Genomic DNA, 16,983 nt, shown 5'->3' on the forward strand with positions numbered 1-16,983 from the left:
TGAGACAGGCTCTCCTAGCTGATTAACATACAGGAGGAAGCATCTGTGAGCACACCACCTGTGCAGATGCCAGCTAGATTGCTTATATGCAGCTTTTAATGGTGGATGAAGCGAGAAGAAATCTATTGCAAGCAATTGTACAGAGACAATGCTTGACAAGCTCCCAGCAGTACTTAACAGCCCAATAAAAGTCTGGGTCTGTGGCACTAAGTTAATGGTCTAACAGCAAAAATAGCCTGAAAGCAGAAAGTAAGTGCCCCGTGAGCAAGGCTTCGCAGTTGCAAGATTTTATCAGTAATACCCAAATGAATGTTTTCAAATGGTCCATCTTTCATGTGTACATGGTTTCACAGCAGTTGTATTAGCAGATATTGAGCTGGGAAACCCAAAAACAGGTTCAGAGGATGCCAGGCATAAATCTTCCTTGGATGTCTTAGTTCAAGACTTGGAAAGCAGTTGCTTTCAGCAGCTTCAGAGAAACCAAGGAGGGTTTCAGCAAGCCAGGCCAGAAGCTTGGCTGAGTGATTGACACCCCAATGGGAAGTGGGAACCTTTTGAGATGCAAGAAACGGGGAGGGAAAGGGCAGCCTGTTCGAGGGTAGCAGGGTTGGAAGGCCAGCAGAGCAGGCACTAGGTTGGTTTCTGATAAAATGGCAATGCCGTTAGGCGCTTTTTGGAGGTGGTTAATGGAGGTGGTTAATAGATGGAGGTACTGCAGTGGGGATGGCAACCCGTGGTTCTTCCTTTCTGTTTCATATGACCTCATATCTTTATAACATGAATTGACTGTATCTTTAAGACAGCACAGCATCTTCTGCATCTTCTCTGTAGCACGTGTACGCACCTACTTCAGAAACTATTCCCTTCCATTTTGATTGCAGCAGTCACCAGTCTTTGCAGCAGGGAGGAAGGGGTATATATGTTTTGCAACAGAGCTAGTGGTTATTTGTCATGTTTGTCAGCTTTTATATTTCCACTGCTGTGTCCTCAGATGCTGTACAGGAAAGGTCCTCTCTATTCTAAGGCACTGCACAGTGTTTAATCCTCGATAGTTACTACTCTCTGATTTCTTTTTTTTTTTCCAGCAAATTTAACAAGTTTGTAATTGGTTTTTCCAACTGCTAAACTGTAAATCCCATGTGAAAAAGGCAAAAGAAGGAATTGGTACAGAAAACAGCTTTGTCTCTTGAAGTGTTTTTGACATCTCTTGCATCTGCCATTTAAAGGTGTCCGCTAGCTTTATTGTTGTGTTAGGAAACGTGGGCTTGCAAGAAGGGTGTGGGCATCACTGCCAGCCTTCCACAGCCTCAAAAAGAGGTTCTGTTTCCAGGCAATGGAGATGAAATGGGAGCCTCCACAGACTATTTGTCCAAAGAGAAAGGCCTATAATCACAGGTAGACGATAGGAAGCTCAAGAACTAGCATTTTTGATGGTCTATTGATATGCTTTGTTAGTTACTGCATAGCCCTGACGCAAGAAGAGCAAAATCTAGGAAAGATGACCTTAACACAACCACCTGATTGCTTTGTTTTGAAATCCAGATGAAATATGAAGTGCAGTGCTCTCCTTGTTTTTAAGGGGAGCACATCAGTGAAATGCAGCCTACATCATTTGGATTGATTCCCTGCGTCAGCCAGGGCTTCCAGTGACCTAAAGAGCAAAAGGCTCCAAATCCTGCTGAAGGTGACATCTGCTTTAGAAATGCAGTGCAGAATGCTTTCATGCCATTGGGCCCTAGCACCAAGCATGTTGTTCATCAGCACCTACCATAACCATAGATGCCCAGGATGTTCTTTAGATCCACAGGCAGATTCTGCTGCAAAGATTTTTTTCCTGTGCTTGAAAAGAAAAAGTACTGAAGCATGCATTTTATGCAAAGGTAAAGCATTCCTTACTGGCACAGGGAAATGTCAGAGATCAGTTTGAACTGATAAATCAGTTCTAAAAATCATCACGCCTATCTAATTTGGTTACCTTACCATCTCCAGGAAAAGGTAATGAGACTGTGTTGGGTGCTCTTCCATCAGCTTTTTTGATTAAGAACTGCTGTATGCTTTCGCTGTGGTGACCCATACTTCTCCGTGAGATGTCCTCAGCCCCTCCAGAGCTCTCTGATAGGAGACGGAGCAGAGATGCGTACTGGCTTCAGAAGCTCATAGCCGACAGGTGTCACACTCAGCCTTTTCTTCACAAAAGTGATTTCCTTTGGTTCTGCCCCCCGGCACTTCATGCTGTGGGTCCCTCAGTAGGGTTTTGTGTCATGTGGCTCAAAAGTCAAGGGAACAGCAATTGCTTTAAAAGTTTAGAAGAGGGGAAAAATAAGGTCAGTGGTCTTTTCAAGCCACATTTTTTGAGAGAGGGAGCCCTTTTGCTAGAGCTGCTGAGAGTCACTTAATTGCTTCTGAGAGGAAAAATGAAATTCACTGGCAAAAGTCTTTGGGCTTCCCACAATTTCAATGTTTCGTGCTCCTAGCTACTCCTTTTTACTACCTGCTTGTGTATTTATAAGCTGTGTTGTGCAAGTAATTTTACTGGTCAAAGTGGCACATAAAATTGTTATGTGCCGTTTTTCTGTCGTCTTGCTTTAACTTGGAAAACTTTCAAAGGTTGGGGTATTCATAGAAGGATGGGGGGTTGCAAGATCATTGCTTTTATTAAAGTAGTTGTCCCTCACCACATTCGTAATGAGCTTCACCAATTACATTTCTTCGATACAATATGATTGGAGAAAGACCAAACTTGTGCTGCCTCCCATGATTTCCAGGTCTTGGGAGAAAGAAAGTGCAGTGAAAGACTTCTGCGTGTGGACGTTTAAATGGTGGCTCAGCAGGACACCTCAATCTTTAGAGCTTCTAATACCATATCGCAAGTGTTGCAGCCTCATAAACTTGCGTTGCCCGTTCAAAATTGTCTGCAAATATTTTGACAGTTAACTCTATAGATAGTTTTATGCTGGATCAGGTATCACCTCTGCTCCTGCAGCTGTGCCTGTGCCTGATCCCAATCACACGCGTGCTGGTGGGAGACCTGGTAGGGCACAGAGACAGCTTTAATGACTGTTGAGCTGCAGTGTGGGGTGGCACCTAAAGCAGTGTATCACTACATAAGCATAGGAGGCAGAGAAGCGGGTTGAAGAAAGGAAAGAGAGATTACAAAGGTCTCTAAGCATTCTTACCTCTACCACCAAAAAGGAAATGTTGCATTTTACTAGCGACACGTTGATAAAGCTGTTCTTGTGTTTTCCAGCATGTTGATATTGCAGCGTTGTTGATCAAATACAACACGTGTGTAAATGCAACCGATAAATGGGCCTTCACGCCATTGCATGAAGCAGCGCAAAAAGGAAGGACACAGCTCTGTGCTCTGCTACTAGCGCATGGAGCGGATCCAACCATGAAGAATCAAGAGGGTCAGACACCACTAGACCTGGCAACAGTAAGTTTGTGTTGGAGTGCCAGCCACAGGCTGCTCTGGAGGGATCATCTCTACATGTTAAATAGCTTTCTATGTCTCCATGGCACCAGCGATCCTCAGCCTTCTCTGTGCTGAGGTATATGGAGATAAGCATCTCCAGGGCAACTGTTCCTGATTTCCTTTACCCATAGGTCCAGGCTTTTTCCTTTGACTGAGATCTTAGCAAGGCTTGTGTTTGCTTCTGCTTAAGAGTCCGCTCCTGTAATCACCCTTCTTGTTGACAGCAATAAACCTATCTGAAATTGTCCCAGTGACTGTCAATCTCTGTACTGTAATCATTTCTTTGAGCCTAAGAGGAAAATAAGATGGGGCTTTAGGGGAATGGGATCATTTAGAGAATGATTTTGTTGATCGGCATATTATCGCAGTTATTTTTTTGACCAACTCCAAAACAACATCCCAAGATTTGAAGGTGGCTATCGATCTTTTCCTAAAACTGGTGCCTGAAACCTTTTCCTTAGTGGTAGTGGTGGCAGGCAGTTAAAGAGCCTAATAAAGGTACAGAAATGTATCTGTCCATTAACGCGACCAAACTGGATGCTGTGTCCGCTTCTGATGAGAGTACCTATTAAAGGACATTGATTTCTTTGGGGAGAGTTCAGAAGATGTCTTTCAGAATAATGGAAAACTTGCCTTGTGATGAGAGACGTGAAAACTCTACTTGATTTGTCTGTGGGAAAGGGAAGACATGTCCTAATCATGTCTACAGGAACCTGCAAGGAGGAAATTCTTGAAAGTGAGGGTACTGCTTAATTTAGCCAGTAAAGGCACTTTAAAATCCAGTTGTTAGGTAAATTCATACTCTTCCTCTAGTCTTTTTGTTGAAACCTTGACCCAAGAGCAAAATGTTCAACCAGAAGTTCAGCCTGACAGAGATGGCATTGCCTGGCCTAGTTTGCAAAGAATTTCAGATGAAGTTTCTGCACTGCTCTTCCTAGCTTTTGCACCTATGAAATCGTTCTGCTAGAAAGGAAATGAGATGAAGCATAACTTTAGAAACAGAGAACCCAAGTCTTGAAAAGTTGTTTCAAAATAGCTTTCATGTATACATCTGAGCAGTGAATCGATATGTTCTTCCAACAGTTAATTCCCGCGCCAGGGTTATGAAAGTTGACGTTTTTCTTTTTAATGGGAAGTAGAGTGATCAATTCAAAAAATTCCAAGAAAATGCTTTACAGGGATCAGTGACTTGATGATAACAGAGCCTCATGTTGAATGTTTGTTCTGTTTTTCAGGCCGACGATATCCGAGCTTTGCTGATAGATGCGATGCCTCCAGAAGCTTTGCCTACGTGCTTTAAGCCTCAAGCTACTGTCGTTAGTGCCTCCCTCATCTCACCAGCATCTACGCCATCCTGCCTCTCTGCTGCCAGCAGTATAGATAACCTCACTGGGCCTCTGGCAGAACTAGCGGTAGGAGGGGCATCGAATGCTGGCGATGGAGCAGCAGGAACCGAAAGAAAAGAAGGAGAAGGTGCGCTCGCTGCTGCATAAGTTTACCTTGCCAGGGATACGGTAGCTTAGTGTAACAGCAGGCCTTGCTTTATCTGAAAAGCCTTTCCGATGAGCCGAAAATACTGTGCAGCTTGAACTGTTACCTGCGTTGCAAAGTATTTGACACGTGCTCTGTTTTCATGTGCTCTGCCTGGAGCTTTGTTGGCTGTTTGTCCGTGTCTGCCATCAGTGATTAGGTCCCAGTCCAAAGGCTGATCTGATTGGGTGCCCGGATGTTCGTTGTTGATTTTTATACAGAAAATCCGATGAGAATTATTTTGAAGAAGGAATTATGATAGTGAGGACTGGTGGGTTTTGGCTAAAGCTTTTAAATCCTTTGATTAGTATTTGGAACGTGTGCTCCGTGTCAGCATCTGGGTGATTGCATAGCAAAAATCCACCCACTTTTCCGTTCCTTTCCAGTGTAATCTGAGCCTGTGTTTGCTGCAGCTCATTTGTGCTTTTTAATAGTTGATTTTGAGGCAGGAGCACTGAGTTTTGCCCTGAGCTTTCACACAGTGGAGGTGGATTGTTTCATATAGGCTTAGATGAACTGATTGTATACAAAGAGTCAGAGTTTGAAGTTTTGAGAGAGTAAGTGGTATTGCTTGATTTTTTTTTTTTTTTTCCTTTTTGAAAGTATATGTGCGTGGGATATAATGACGTATTTTTCTTATTATAGTTGCTGGTCTTGACATGAACATTACCCAGTTCCTGAAAAGCCTAGGTCTTGAACACCTCCGGGACATCTTTGAAACAGAACAGGTAGGTGGCAAGCCTCATCTCTGGTACACTCATTACCCGTTTTTGTGTTTTAAAGATAGGCTCATTTAAAAAGGACGAGGAGAAAAAACGACAACAAAAACAACCTCACATCTACGGAGAAACAAAAATAACCAGGCAAACTACAAATGAATCATCAAATATTTTATGGAGGCACTGTGTTCTGAAAGAAACCCATGAAAGGCTCTGCAGCTGTTTGATTCAGATGTCCAGGGTTTTTCACTTTCTTCAGAGTAATGACTGCCAGTCCTGCCAGTTTGACTCATGATCTGAGAGTTACATTGGACCTTGCGAATTTTGAGCATCATGGCAGTTGTCATATCCAAACAAGCCTTTTGCCACTTGTGCTGCTGCACGTGACACTTGATTAGATCTTGAAAACACTCCAGTTTCACCCATAAGCTGAAGTAAACACCAGGATGTAGTTTACCAGGATGTAGTCACGGTAGAGAAGGCAGAAATATAGTTCCTAATAGAAGTAAGGCTATAGCATTGACTGGGTTTGCAGGGCTAAAAAGTTGAGAGCTAGGGGGAAAAAAAAAACTCTGCAAAGCCATCAACAATTCACAAGATTTGAAAAGAATACAACTAATGTAAGAGTTTCTCAATCTTTCACCGCTCTTCAGAGCGAAAGTATCTTTAATGTATTTGTGGACTATTTTTATGTGTGTTATAATTAAATAGATGATTTGTTTGCACGGGCGGAGATAGACACAGTAGTAGAAATGAAAGGTGCAGGGCAAGAGACTGGATTTGATGGTTATATTTTCCCTGGCCTCTGCTCCTAATCTCTTATGATGAGGCAGGAAACAAATGTTTTAAGCGTAACGTGTTACTGACAGAAAAAGCTCCAACTGTTCTAAATGCTAACATTGCAGAGGTATGTCCCCAAGGTTAACACACTGTATAATCTTTTTTCCCTTCTTAAATACAAACTGCAGGCTCTTTTCTTTAATTGGGAATTGCTTCTTTTAACCCCAAACCAACCTATATTCTGCTCGCATTCCTCTTTCCTTGTTTTCAAACCCTTCCTTTGGCAACGCTGTTTGTTCTGCTTTTACTTCCTTAACTCCTAACCTGTTTTTAAGATCTTCCCTTGCTAATAAGATTTAAAGATGCAAATTGGCTTCGCTATTCTTTCGTCGTTTTGAAACTTTCTTAGCTGCTCTTGCACGTTTGTCTTATGAAAATAAGCTCATCTCCCTTGTGACTACCATATTGCCTTAAGCTTCTTTTCCAGACACTGCAGTCCTTTCGTGTGCACTTTTTCACCTTGGCTCTATCCTCCTATTCATAAGGAGTCTGTGCTGGTACTTTCTAGTATCTGTTTTTGCTCCCTGTTTCTTAATATTCCTCTGCACATGATGGATGTCTTCAGTGGCTTTTCCACAGCAATCTCAGTAAGGGTGATTTCTGCTCAATATGCCAGGTGTTCAGGGTAGCTATGAATTCCCTGCTTGAGATGCTTTCTTTTAGATTAATGATGCTCATTTGTCCATAGTGGGCTCTGATGCTATCTGAAAGGCCAGTTGTGCTAATAATCCAGCGTCTTTTGAATCAAGTGGTGTGGTTTCTTATTATTTGCTGAGCTTCCAATTTACTGTGTAAATTTGGAAGTAGGTTTTGTACAATTACCTCCTTCCGATGAAATCTTTCCGTTTCTTACAGGTCTAAAAAAAAAAAAATCACCTTGGCACGCAATTGCTTTACAGTAATAAAAATGTACATTTCACCTAGCCTTTATTTCCTGCTCTTAAAAAAAAAGTTCATTTGACAGTGTGTTTTATTACCTCTGCTTTCACCAATAATCTCTGCGACCTTGAAATTTAAGACCTTGTCAGATGACTGTAGAAATTTTATTATATTACAACCAAGTGACTAATTATATCTGTGCTCATAGTGGTAATTATTTCAAAAAATACCAGAACAGTGAGCGTGATTTAACATAGCTGTCTCACTGGTTTGATATACATGCATGCACACGTGTGGATGCATGCAAATATATACACAGTAATAGCACATGCCGTAGTGATACTGATATTAAACACATTCGAAATTTATCAGTAAGCAGATGAATATTCATTTCTGTTAGTGCAGTGAAACTTCTGAATTGCACAGCACTGTGAAACCTGGAATGGCTCAAAACTATTCCCGTTAATTGGCTTGGCTTAATTTTCTTTGCATCCTCCTTCCACATAAGCGGCAATGCTTTTAACAGCCTTCCATGAGGAGCCACTCTCTTGCTAATTGTTGTAAGAGAAGTAAAAGTTTGGTGCAACTTGGATCTGTAGCAGCCAGGTACAGTCCTGTGACAGGGAGAGGCTTGCCAGGAGGTGGCAGCAGTTAGGAGCGCCATAAAACGTGACATATAGGAACGAGGTTGTTAGTGTAGATGCATTCCTTTCCGTTTTCTGAAATGATAGATATTTAGCCTCAGGAATCAGGCAGTGTTTGGCAGCTGATTTTTTGTGGTCTTTCACCTCTCCAGATAACGTTGGATGTGTTGGCAGACATGGGGCACGAGGAGCTAAAAGAAATTGGGATTAATGCTTATGGACACCGTCACAAGTTAATAAAAGGTGTGGAGAGACTTCTAGGAGGGCAGCAAGGTAAATATGACATTTTAGCCATTAATCTAAATGCCGCTTACAGTGAGCTCCCAGCAGTCGCCTTCTGTAAATGCTGGCTTTACCACCAGGACTTGAAAGAGCCTGGAGGCTTCACTGCCTCACACCTCGTCAGCTGTTCCTCTGCCAACCAGAGACAATCAAATGATATCATCTCACACAGGCATTGGCCTTCCTTCTTTTAAGGCCCCTGCTGCTAATGAAAGCACTTTATCTGGTTCAGATTGTGCTTCTGGCTTGTATTTGTTTTGCATTTCCTGCCGTATTGGGGTTATTTAAGAAGAAAAATGGCGATGCTGGATAAAAACAGAGCTGGCGTTGTTTTCTCCTGTTGATTTTTACTCCTTTAATTCATTCTCCTTGCAGGCACCAACCCTTATTTGACTTTCCACTGCGTGAGTCAGGGGACCATTCTCCTTGACCTTGCTCCTGATGATAAGGAGTATCAGTCCGTCGAAGAGGAGGTATTGCAAATATCTTTCTTTTAGTGCTCTAATGGCAGCATTTTTAAGTACCACCTTCTGTGGCACCCGTCTGGCCTTTATTTATTGTGTGCCCTTTTTTTGCATATCAGAAGTGCCACCAAGTTACAAACAAACAAAAAAAGCCTTTTTTTTTTTTTTAGAGCGGAATCTAAAGATAATGGGGCTCTTCACATAACCCTGCAAAGCTAAAGCACATAGCATGCACTAAAAGTGATAAAACGTGCTTTGGTCTGTGAGCTGTATAGATGTGGTGTGGACTTTTAGGGCTCTTAATTTCTTTTTTTTAATATAGAGTGATGATGGAAAACTCTTTTACTGTCCCCTGCCCCTTTTATAGTAAGGGGTCTGGTTGCTCACTTAGTGCTATCCCCGTTTAGCTGTGCTGCTGCTGTGTTTTGGATGTTATCTCATAACTAAGGTTTCCACAGCTTGCCAAAGATAGGCAAACCTGTGAGAAGCAAAAGCCCTGAGTGAGGACAGAGGGATCAAAGCCTTGCAGGCGTGTAGGCATTTTCTAAGCTCCTCTGTTCTCAGGCTGTTTCTGCATGTGAACCAGCTTGTTTTCTCTTGTCTCAGTGGCTGAGTTAATCTATAACCCAGATAAACAGCTCTTGTGTAATTGAGAGTTGACTGTAATTTTACCTCCCACGCACACATGTTCTTTTATTTAAGTAAATTGCAAGCAGATATAATTTTGAAAGAAAAATCAAAACAAAAATGAGACTTTCTGAAGAGTTGTGCTTGGAAGAAACTCCATTTTCCTGCACATTGGCTATTTATGTGTAGTGTTGTTCCTACATTATGGTACAAAAGTGCTTGGGTTTTTTTTAAAGCGTAGAACTGATGTCAGCATAGCCAGGAATATTTTTTATTAGTAACGCTGTAAATCAAAGAGTTTGTGCAGAATTTTTATATTAACGTAGCTGACAGACAGGGTCACCTTTCTGCCTGAGTAAATTGGGATATTTATTTGTGCTGTTACTAAATAACGTTGCTGTAGCTCTAAATACCTCTTGAAAAGACCCAATGAAACTGTTAAAACTCTCGGGAGCTGCTAATGACGTCGGAAAATTTTACAGTGCAAGCATCTTCTTGTCACTAATAAATGCAGAACTGTACCCACTGGAAACACGTTAGTTATTACTTCAAAACGATCTTTGGATATACTCATAACTTTTTAAAAGATAGATTTTTTTTTTTTCAAATTTAAAGCAGTTTTTCAGTTTCTGTGTAATTTTGATAGCAAGTTTCAATATTCTCCTTTTTCCTACGTAGATTTTTATTGAAAGATTGGGTAATTTAATAGTGGTATTGCATCGGCCACCTTCTCAGCCGGTGTTGCGGAACAGCATGCTGCATTGGGTGCCCAAAGAAATAAGCGTGCAGCTCAGTTTACAATTGAAGACTCTTTTCTGACACCTTGTAGTTCATTTTCAACCAAGACTGTCTACTGCTGCCAGTGAAATAGTGAAATCTTGTGTGACTACTTGGCCTTGCTGTAGCAAACTTTGTGTTCTAAACCTTCAGTTTTGTTCATTTACCTAGATGCAAAGTACAATCCGGGAGCACAGGGATGGTGGAAATGCTGGTGGCATCTTCAACAGGTACAATGTCATCAGGGTAAGTTTCAAAGCTTCCTAATTCCCTGCAGGAAAATAATTTGGTACTTACTCAAGCGGGCGGAATTGGCTTAAAGGACCAGCCTTTCGTATTTCAAGTTGTGTTTTTGATGTAATGTTCAGGTGTAGAGTTAAAGCAAGCCTTGAATGCTAAAATTAGACAGCTCATGTGCTGTGCCCGTGGAGTGAAGGAGAAGGGTCCAGTTGGGCTGTGAAGGGAGTCTGGAGAAGCAAAATTGAAGGCAGAGTGGCAGAAGAGCCGAACTGGTGTTTCACAACCTGTTGTAATTTCACTGGTCTATAATTTGATGTGTTTGACTTGGCAGCACACATCTTCTCTCAGCGTAGTCTTTTCTTTTTCAAGGCAATTTTCCAGGGGGAGGGGAGCATGACCTTTTATGAAAAGTTTCTACCTTCCCTGTACTATTTTAGATCTCAACACCTCCTCCTTTGCCAGTGCCAACTGGAAAAATGCCTACTTTCAAGCCCTGGCATATTGGGAAATGGAGTGTATTCTTTCTGAGAGAAAGTACACTTCCAGGTCACAGTGTTATTAGGCTAGGTGGCTGAAACAGTATCTTAAGATGGGTAGAACGGAGCATCTCTTAATTTCTTTCCTCCAAAATTGTTTGATTTCGTAAAAACGTAACCCAAGTCAGACAGCAGGCTTCAAAAAGCTAGCCCAGGTTGTTCAACAGAGGGCAAAGCAGAGAGGAAAGGGGCTTTGGACAGCTTGTAGTGCTCAGGGGTATTACCAGCTTTGTGGAGAGCAGTGTGAAAGTTTTCTTAAACCTGAAAACTTAGACTGCATTCCCAGTGGTTTTAAACATCTCTTAAGTGTGTGCTGCTGACCTCGTAGTTGTAAGGGTCAGCCTCAGATGCAGAACTGCCGGGAGGTTTTTTTGTTTGTTTTTTTTAAATCCTGTTCATGTGTCTCACTGTCAGCTTCCCTCTAGGATTTCTGCAAGCTCTATGAAACTGTATTTCATTTCAATTAAACTGCATGCTTTGGGCCTGTTGTACCACTGCAGATTCAAAAGGTTGTGAACAAGAAGCTGCGAGAGAGATTCTGCCACCGACAGAAGGAGGTTTCGGAGGAGAACCATAATCATCACAACGAGCGCATGTTGTTTCACGGTGAGGAAGTGGTCTCTGTTTGTGTGTTCAAAGACAACGTTAATGTTGCTGTGTTCATCACCCTGTACTGTAATTGCATTTCTACACTAGAACGGCAGGGGTGGGATGGTGGTGGAGGTCATCTGTGTGGTTGCTGCAATCCAAAAAGCTGCACCAGATACAAAATACAAAGTTTTATTTGCGAAGTCGTGTCTCAGCCGTTTTCAGTAGTGCTGCTGGTAACTCCTGGGAGATGTTAAATTACCATGAGAAAGACAGGGGAAGAAGAGGGGAGCAGCACATAGTAGAAACAATATTCCCCAGGCAACCATATCAGGGAAAGGAATCAAAGCCAACCACAAGTTTCAACAAGACGTTCTCTAGATGTGTCCAGAAATTCCTGTGAGTGACAGCTGCTTGAGGGTCCTTCTGGCCTAGATCCTTCTATGATTTTGTGTAGGAAATTGATTTTGGGAGGTGTTTGTCCTGTTATCACGCCCCATTTTAACCAGTCCTGACTGCTGGAGAAGGTGTACACTGAGAGGATAAATTGTACTGAAATGTGGGGGGGGAAACCATTTAACGGGATCTGTGAAATGAGTAAGAAATATGAGTCATACGTGGGATTTTGGTTTATAACGATAAATCCCACACATCACTGCAGCCTGCCGGGTATCGCCTCCTTCCAGCTGATTGAGCACGCTTTCTGGTATTTAACGGTCTATTTAAGGCAGACGAGCTCCTCTTGACATAGACTTCTGCATTACTATAGAGCTGAACAAGTTTGTGTGACAACACATCCTTTTGTCTCATCCTGTTCTAGGATCTCCTTTTATTAATGCTATCATTCACAAGGGATTTGATGAAAGACATGCATACATTGGAGGAATGTTTGGAGCTGGCATTTACTTTGCAGAGAACTCCTCGAAAAGCAACCAATATGTGTATGGGATAGGGGGAGGGACGGGCTGTCCCACGCACAAAGACAGGTCCTGTTACATCTGCCACAGGTATGTGTCGAGCAGAATCGCCTGTAGGTAATTCCCACCGTCCTGGTATTTTATGATCCCGGCACAGGGTGAATTGCAGGGAAGGACTAGCCACTTGAGCTTGGTCATGGCAGGAAAAATGCAGTTTTCATTGTTTATCTAGGCTGAACCAAATGGATATGAATGCAGCAAGTCCCACAGGAAGGTCAGAAATTACAGCTAGCCACTAATCATACAGTGAGTATAAATCGAGGAGAATTATGGCTCATGAAAGAGGCTTGAAATAGCAAGTTTGAAAATTAAGTCAGAAGAAAATGGTAATTAAACTGCAGGCTCTCTCAGAACAAAACTGTGGTGCAAGATGGAGATGAGCAGTATAGTGTTGGGCTGCAGATCAGATAATTCTGGAGCTGGTGAACAGGACTTAATCAAGGCTCTGTTTTGCACTGGACTAGATCGATACGCTTTTTGCACTTTGATACTTGTCCTCATCCTGCTGGTTGGAACATAAAGGGATTTTCACCACCTTAGAACAACTCCATATAAAATGAACTAGACAAGGCCTCCACATAAAGGCTAAGCAAAGCGCCTGTTTTCCTTTCCGCATGTCAAGAGAGAGAATTTTTATGAAGGGTTTAATACAGCCTTAGAACTGGTTTCTAAAAGCATTTCTTCAAAAAGCCTAGAGAAATAACTTGTGATGAAATCAGCTCAAAAGTCTGAAATCATTCTGGAAGCATACAACTCCTGGCAAGATATTTTAACGTGATGTTTTCGTGTTTTCCTTTTAGACAAATGCTTTTCTGTAGAGTGACCCTTGGGAAATCCTTTCTGCAGTTCAGTACAATGAAAATGGCTCACGCCCCTCCAGGGCACCATTCTGTCATTGGCAGGCCAAGTGTGAATGGACTTGCCTATGCCGAATACGTTATCTACAGAGGAGAGCAGGTAGGTGGGTTAGTGAGGACTGGGATTAGCGAAGGGCAGAGCTTGGAACTGGAGAGGCGATGCAACTGGTTTCCAAGCCTGGTGCGCTGTGCTAATCGAATTGCTCAGAATTTTCCCTTTAAGTGCAAAAATAGACAGGGAACTGTATCAAGCCAGCAAATGCCACTCCTTTCCACTGATATGCAGCATGCGGAGTTGCCTGTGCCCTCCTCCTGAGCAGGACTTTTAAGAGATGTCGTTTCCCTCAGCAGGCACTGATTCTCCCATTGCCTTTTACTGGCCTTACTGCGGTAACAAGAGCACCGGCGTTTGTGAAGCTCTTGTGGTGCATAATGCAAATTCTGGCCATTTTCGCTGTAGATTCCAGGCAGTGGTAATGGCCCTGCCTGCTGGCGAATACCCTTAAATGTCAGCTGAAGTAGCACAGCAATCTTCAGGAGCTGATTTTTAGCCTGAAAAACTCGGCCGAGACCCTTGCTCTAGTAAAGTGGTTTGCCCAGGAGTCTGGATGGCTTCAAGATCGTAAAATAAATTCTGATTCAAAGCAGCCTTGGGAGCTCGTCTAGGACAACCTCCTGCTCACCTCCTGCTCAACCTCCTGCTGAATTCGGACTAGATTGCTGAGTGCTCTGACCAGGCAGGTCTTGAAGACCTCTGAGTATGGAGTTGCACAGCCTCTCTTGGCAACTTGTTCCTTTGCTTAATTATCCACAGAGCAAAAAATACAGTCTTTGTATCCAGTGGGAACCTCCCATGCTTTAATTTTATTCTTCGGCTGTGCAGTTAAGTAAAGAGCCTGGCCCCATTTTCTCTGAAACCTTCCACAGATGATGGGAGGCTGCTGTGAGGTCCCTCTGAAACCATCCCTTCTCCAGGCCAAACGAGGCCAGCTCCCTCAGCGTGTCCTCACGCGTCGTATGCATCAGCCCCCTGCCCATCTCGGTGGTGCTCTGTTGAACTTGCTGCAGCCTCTCAAAATCTTTCTTGTGTTAGAGGGCCCCCAAACTGGGCGTTGTAGTCCGGATGTGATCTGGTTGAGTACTGGATGAAGGGGAATAATCACTGCACTCAGTCTAGGGGCTACACTGCTGTTAATACTGCATGGGATTCTGTTAGCCTTCGTAGCTGCTGATTCTGGTTTAGTTTATTAGGACCCCCAGCACCTTTTCAGCAGGGCTGCTCCCCAGCTGGCAATATTACAAGGGGTTAATCCATCCCAGGAGCAGTGCCTGGGTGAAAGAAACACCTTTCTACTGAGATTTCTAGACTAGATTCATTTTTTGAATGTGTGGAAGCCTCAACCCCTCTATACTAACCAGCACGCAACAGAGCCCACTGTTTTCAGCACCGAGTGCTGGCTAGATTTGAAATCCGCTTTTTCTTTTGCACCCTGTGAACACAGTGCTACAATTTTGCGCTGTCTGTCCTGGTCGTTGCGTAATGAAATCCAAAAACGTGAACTTGCCTAGTGTACCCTTGCATAAAGCAATGTGTTTTTTTGTTTTGTTTTGTTTTCTTGACTTACTTTCAGGCATACCCAGAATATCTCATTACGTACCAGATTGTGAAACCAGAAGCTCCCTCACAGACAGCAACAGCAGCAGAGCAAAAGACCTAGTAACTACAGGGCGGTGAAGAGGGATATGACTTCAATCTTGGACTGGCTGGATGTGTGTTTCAGAAAATCAGTATCCTATAAAATTCCTAAAAACCTGGAAATAAGCTGTATGTCTTTTATAAAGCATTGCTGTCTTGATGAATACTATATGAGTAACTCTTGCATACTCGACGGCTACTGTTCCTTTCGAGGAAAGTTTACAGGGGACTGCCTTTTAATAACATATCTCAGGCTCTTACTCTCTGCGGTTACCATGTATAGAACAACGTTGCTTTGGTCTAGACTTTGGGAACGTTATTGTGCAAACACAAATCTTTATCAATGCCATCTCGCACGTTAAAATTTCAGACACTACTGTTCCAGTTATTTTATTTGCAGATAAATTGCATTATACCCATCATATTCTTTTCAGCATGCACCATTCATTTTATGTTTTCAAGAGATCCTAGTCAACTATTTATTTTTCTTTTGTATTCTGAAGTTGAGCCAGAACCTTCTTCAATATATTTTGCACAAAGTCGAGTTGACTAAAATCGATAACAATGCAATATGAATTTCATCTGAGAAGGGGCTAGGTCCAGTTCTTCAGGATAGGGGTTTTTTGCACACCTCTGAGCGAGCGATACTAAGAGCGTAACTTCAGAGCGGAAACGAATCTTATGTCAGTTCGCTGCTTTGTCTAGCTGAGTTTTCTGGAGGAAGCCCTAGGAAGCGTTCACAAGTGTAAAACCAGCTCTTGTGCTTGGAAAAACTTCATAAAGCAGGTCAATGCCCTCTGCTGGCATCTCTAAATGAACATTTTATAAGGCTCCTGTTAGGGTACATGCAGTTTGTGAAATGTGCTGCTGTTTCTGAGGTGTGTGTTTTAGGTGGAAGGAAGCTTAAAAAAAAAAAAAAAACAAAAACGGAAAGATTGAAAAATCGGAAGACTGCATATGCAAAGGTTGTATCTGTGTCCTGTCCCTCCGTAACGTGAGAGCTGGCAAACAGATCTCAGACTGGTAAAGAGCGAGTGCGTTACAATGGTTTCATGTCACATCTTCATGTGTGGAATCACAATTGAAGAGTTCAACTGATTTACAAAAATAACAATTTTTTTTAAGACTCTTTTACATTTTGATGGAAACAAACTATAAAAAAAAAAAAATCCCTTCTGGGAGTGGATCTATTTGCTGGTGTACCAGCGAGCAAAGCTAGGCTTTATTCACTCTAATCCCCTTCCCTGCGAGGTCCTAGGTTTATTTTGTTGGGGAGAAGGGAGTTACTTTTAAGTGTTGCACAGCATTGCGCCAAACAATTTCAGAAGTCGCCCTTATGGAAGATATACAGAAAGTAGAAATTGATTTCCTTTTTGAATTGTTTTTGCAACTTCAGAGAAGAGAAGAAGGTTGAAAATCAAGCTGTGTGAAGATTTCTTTTTAAACTGCCAGTACCACAAGATGTGCTTCAGTGTTCAGCATGTAACAACTGGAGAAAAAAAATGTTCCTTTGAGCAGACTGTACATTTTCCTGGCAACTAGCAGTGTTAAATAGCTGATGATCCAAGTCGTGCTTTCAGTTTTTGTCCCCCTGAGAGTGAGGAAACTACAGAATAGTGCTGCTTTTAGTCTATAAAGATATGTGGTCCCTGCAAGTGGGATTTGCCTGGACAAAACCAGCGAAAGGTCTGGACAAATCAAACAAGCCGGAAGAGCTTTTTATTTTTAGCATTAAGACATTGATGTTGAAACAAGTTATTCTCCCAGAGGAATTTCACCAACTGTAAAATCGGTCATCGGATGCAAACTGGCTTACCTGCACATCATCCATCTGTAATATCTCTAAAGAAAA

At 42.4% G+C, this 16,983-nt stretch overlaps 1 protein-coding gene across 1 annotated transcript in view; it reads left to right on the forward strand.

Annotated features, from left to right (window-relative positions):
* Positions 1-16,082, forward strand: part of TNKS (tankyrase) — a 143,995-nt gene extending 127,913 nt beyond the window's left edge. Inside the window, exons 18-27 of the mRNA XM_068941094.1 lie at positions 3,248-3,436; positions 4,711-4,948; positions 5,651-5,733; positions 8,240-8,360; positions 8,745-8,842; positions 10,409-10,483; positions 11,514-11,619; positions 12,422-12,608; positions 13,379-13,535; positions 15,067-16,082. Coding sequence (XP_068797195.1) covers positions 3,248-3,436; positions 4,711-4,948; positions 5,651-5,733; positions 8,240-8,360; positions 8,745-8,842; positions 10,409-10,483; positions 11,514-11,619; positions 12,422-12,608; positions 13,379-13,535; positions 15,067-15,153 — 1,341 coding nt within the window. The 3' untranslated portion in view covers positions 15,154-16,082. The remainder of the gene's footprint in view (positions 1-3,247; positions 3,437-4,710; positions 4,949-5,650; positions 5,734-8,239; positions 8,361-8,744; positions 8,843-10,408; positions 10,484-11,513; positions 11,620-12,421; positions 12,609-13,378; positions 13,536-15,066) is intronic.
* The last annotated feature ends 901 nt before the right edge of the window (positions 16,083-16,983 follow it).

The sequence above is a fragment of the Struthio camelus genome, chromosome 4 (genome assembly GCF_040807025.1).
Source record: "Struthio camelus isolate bStrCam1 chromosome 4, bStrCam1.hap1, whole genome shotgun sequence".
Lineage (NCBI taxonomy): Eukaryota > Metazoa > Chordata > Aves > Struthioniformes > Struthionidae > Struthio > Struthio camelus.